Raw genomic sequence first — 2,963 nt, forward strand, 5'->3', positions numbered from 1 at the left:
AGAGGAGAGGAGGAGGAGGAGGAGGAGGAGGAGGAGGAGGAGGAGGAGGAGGAGGAGGTAAGACCCGGGGGAGAGGAGGAGGAGGAGGAGGAGGAGGAGGAGGAGGAGGAGGAGGAGGAGGAGGAGGAGGAGGTAAGACCCGGGGGAGAGGAGGAGGAGGGAGATGGGGGGTGTAATGTGTTGTGTTCTGATTGGTGGTTATATTCCTGCAGGTTCTGATTGGTGGTTATATTCCTGCAGGTTCTGATTGGTGGTTATATTCCTGCAGGTTCTGATTGGTGGTTATATTCCTGCAGGTTCTGATTGGTGGTTATATTCCTGCAGGTTCTGATTGGTGGTTATATTCCTGCAGGCCCGGTTCTCCAGCGTGCTGGTGTTGGTGTTTCTGTCCCCTGATTTGCCGGTCCTAGACCTGGTTCAGGTCCCGGACCTGGTTCTGGTCCTGGACCTGGTTCTGGTCCTAGCCCTGGTCCTGGACCTGGTTCTGGTTCTGGACCTGGTTCTGGTTCTGGTCCTGGACCTGCTCTGATTGGTGTTTTCTCCCCAGGCCCGGTTCTCCAGCGTGCAGGTTTTGGTGTTTCTGTCCCCTGATTTGCCGGTCCTGGACCTGGTTCTGGTCCTGGACCTGGTTCTGGACCTGGACCTGGACCTGGTCCTGGTTCTGGTTCTGGTCCTAGCCCTGCTCTGATTGGTGTTTTCTCCCCAGGCCCGGTTCTCCAGCGTGCTGGCCGTGATCTCCAGGGAAGCGGCCCGTCAGATCTGCAGCGTGTTCAGGCAGCTCTACACGGTCCTGGTTCTGGAGAACCAGGTCCTGAAGGACCAGGTCCTGGAGAACCAGCTGACCCGTCTGGAGAACCCAGTAAAGACCAGGACCAGAACCCTGAAGGTCCAGGTGACCCGTCTGGAGAACCAGTCCAAACCCAGGACCAGGGCGGCCCTGAAGACCCAGAGGGTCCAGAACTCAGGTGAGTTCACTGGTGGTGAAGATCCAGAACCGGGTCAAACCAGGTCAAACCCGCAGCTTTGAGAAAACGCGAAAAGTAAAAACGTAGAAACGTGCGCCTTAATCGGGAATGGAGTGGTGTGACTTTTATTAGCGATTGGCGTGCACGTTTTTGTGCAACGTGTGAAAACGTGCGCTTTTGGCGCCATCCGGAACACATTGGGAGAACTTTGGGGCCTCACCACTCGCACACCGTTACTCGAAAAATTCTGAACCGATTTAGAAAGTTGTTGGCCCTGAATTTAACTACAGTCCTGTGGATTTTCAGAGCGATGGCACAAATAGTTTTTGCACAAAGTGCAAAAACATTTCCAAATTTCCAAACTAATGGGGAGATTTTCCCATGTAAGTGAATGGGGCAGAATTTCACACTGTGGCTGGAAGAAGGTTGGAAAAACTCCAAATCCAACTTTTTTCTGAGTCACGTATCTTTCTCATACTTGCACGTAGAAATGTCATTCAAACTTCAAAACGGAGGAAAACTTCTCTTCTCTCTCCAAACCTGAAACTGTTTTTTCCTAAAAAGTAAACTTTTCAAGATATGAGCGCTCAAGCGAGGACTGGAAATCACTTTTTTTCAAATCTAGAGTGAAGCTCTAATTTTTAGAGTGGGAGGGACAGTAAAAAAATTACCTGAATTTTTATTTGTAACTCGAGCTCACGGCCAAACCGTAAAAGGTAGACAGATAATTTTTGGTCAGAATGTAGACATAGGTGTTGGGATTCATAAAATGTGACTTTGACAGGCGGGGTTTGTACAAAATTTAAACGGGGGAGGATAGAGCGGCGCGAATACCTGCCTCGGTCTCCATTGGCTGTAATGTAATCAAAAGTTTTCTTCTAAAGAATCTCACTCTGTCTTCGCACTGCCGTTACTAACACATTTTAAGGAATATCTGAATAAAATTAGATTGTCAGAATCTGCCGGGTTTCTGTGTCTCTCACGATGTCTTTGTTTTTCTGCTACGAGCTACGGTTTTCTCACAAATCAGAGTGATTTGAGACCTTGTCAGAAGCCAAATTCTGGGTTTTTCTCACAGCCAAACCGGAAGGTTCTGAAGTCGAGGTTCTTGTTGCCGGGGCAACCAGAGCTCAGCTGCTGACTCATTCAGCCAGAACTGGTCACATGACCCAGTCAGTACAGACTTCATATACTTTAACCTGGAAAATGGAGAAATCTGACCCCTGACCCTGAACAGAACCGTAGTTCCCAGGGTTAGTTCCCATGATGCATCACTGCCAGCCCTGCAGTCCTGAGTGATGCCTTCACTGTTCTCTGTGTTTCTCTAGATGGATCAGCTCCATCTGCTCCGGGCTCTGCTGGCTCCGCCCCCGGCTCCGCTGGCTCCGCCCCCGGCTCTGCTGGCTCCGCCCCCGGCTCTGCTGGCTCCGCCCCCGGCTCTGAGGTCACCGCCAGCCAGCCAATCACAGAGCAGGACCCCCAGAGGGAACCAGAACCAGACCCGGACCTCCAGACCTCCTCAGAACCTGAAGCTGACGTGAAGCAGTTCTCCCTGAATGTGACATCACTTCCTGTCAGCAGCGATCAGCCAATCAGTGAGCTTCCAGGAGAAGATGCTGCTTCACCTGGAGAGGACCAGGCTGCCGTAAGTTCTACCTGTCAGGGGATCAGTGATCAGGTGATCAGGTGATCAGGTCAGGTGATCAGTGATCACCTGATCAGATCAGGTGATCACTGATCAGGTGATCAGTGATCAGGTGATCAGATCAGGGGATCAGTGGATCAGTGATCAGTGGATCAGTGATTAGTGATCAGTGGATCAGTGATCAGTGATTAGTGATCAGTGATTAGTGATTAGTGATCAGTGATTAGTGGATCAGGTGATCAGTGATCAGTGATCAGGTGATAGGTGATCAGTGATCAGGTGATAGGTGATCAGGTGATCAGTGATCAGGTGATCAGTGATTAGTGATCAGTGGATCAGTGATCAGGTGATCA

At 50.6% G+C, this 2,963-nt stretch overlaps 1 protein-coding gene across 2 annotated transcripts in view; it reads left to right on the forward strand.

Moving 5' to 3' along the window:
- Positions 1 to 2,963, forward strand: part of LOC133442479 (cyclin-dependent kinase inhibitor 1C-like) — a 29,728-nt gene that overhangs the window by 944 nt on the left and 25,821 nt on the right. For both annotated transcript variants that reach the window (XM_061720487.1, XM_061720488.1), the window contains exons 2-3: positions 707 to 965; positions 2,294 to 2,610. In XM_061720487.1, the coding sequence (XP_061576471.1) occupies positions 707 to 965; positions 2,294 to 2,610 (576 nt within the window). The remainder of the gene's footprint in view (positions 1 to 706; positions 966 to 2,293; positions 2,611 to 2,963) is intronic.

The sequence above is a fragment of the Cololabis saira genome, chromosome 4, assembly GCF_033807715.1.
Source record: "Cololabis saira isolate AMF1-May2022 chromosome 4, fColSai1.1, whole genome shotgun sequence".
Classification (NCBI taxonomy): domain Eukaryota; kingdom Metazoa; phylum Chordata; class Actinopteri; order Beloniformes; family Belonidae; genus Cololabis; species Cololabis saira.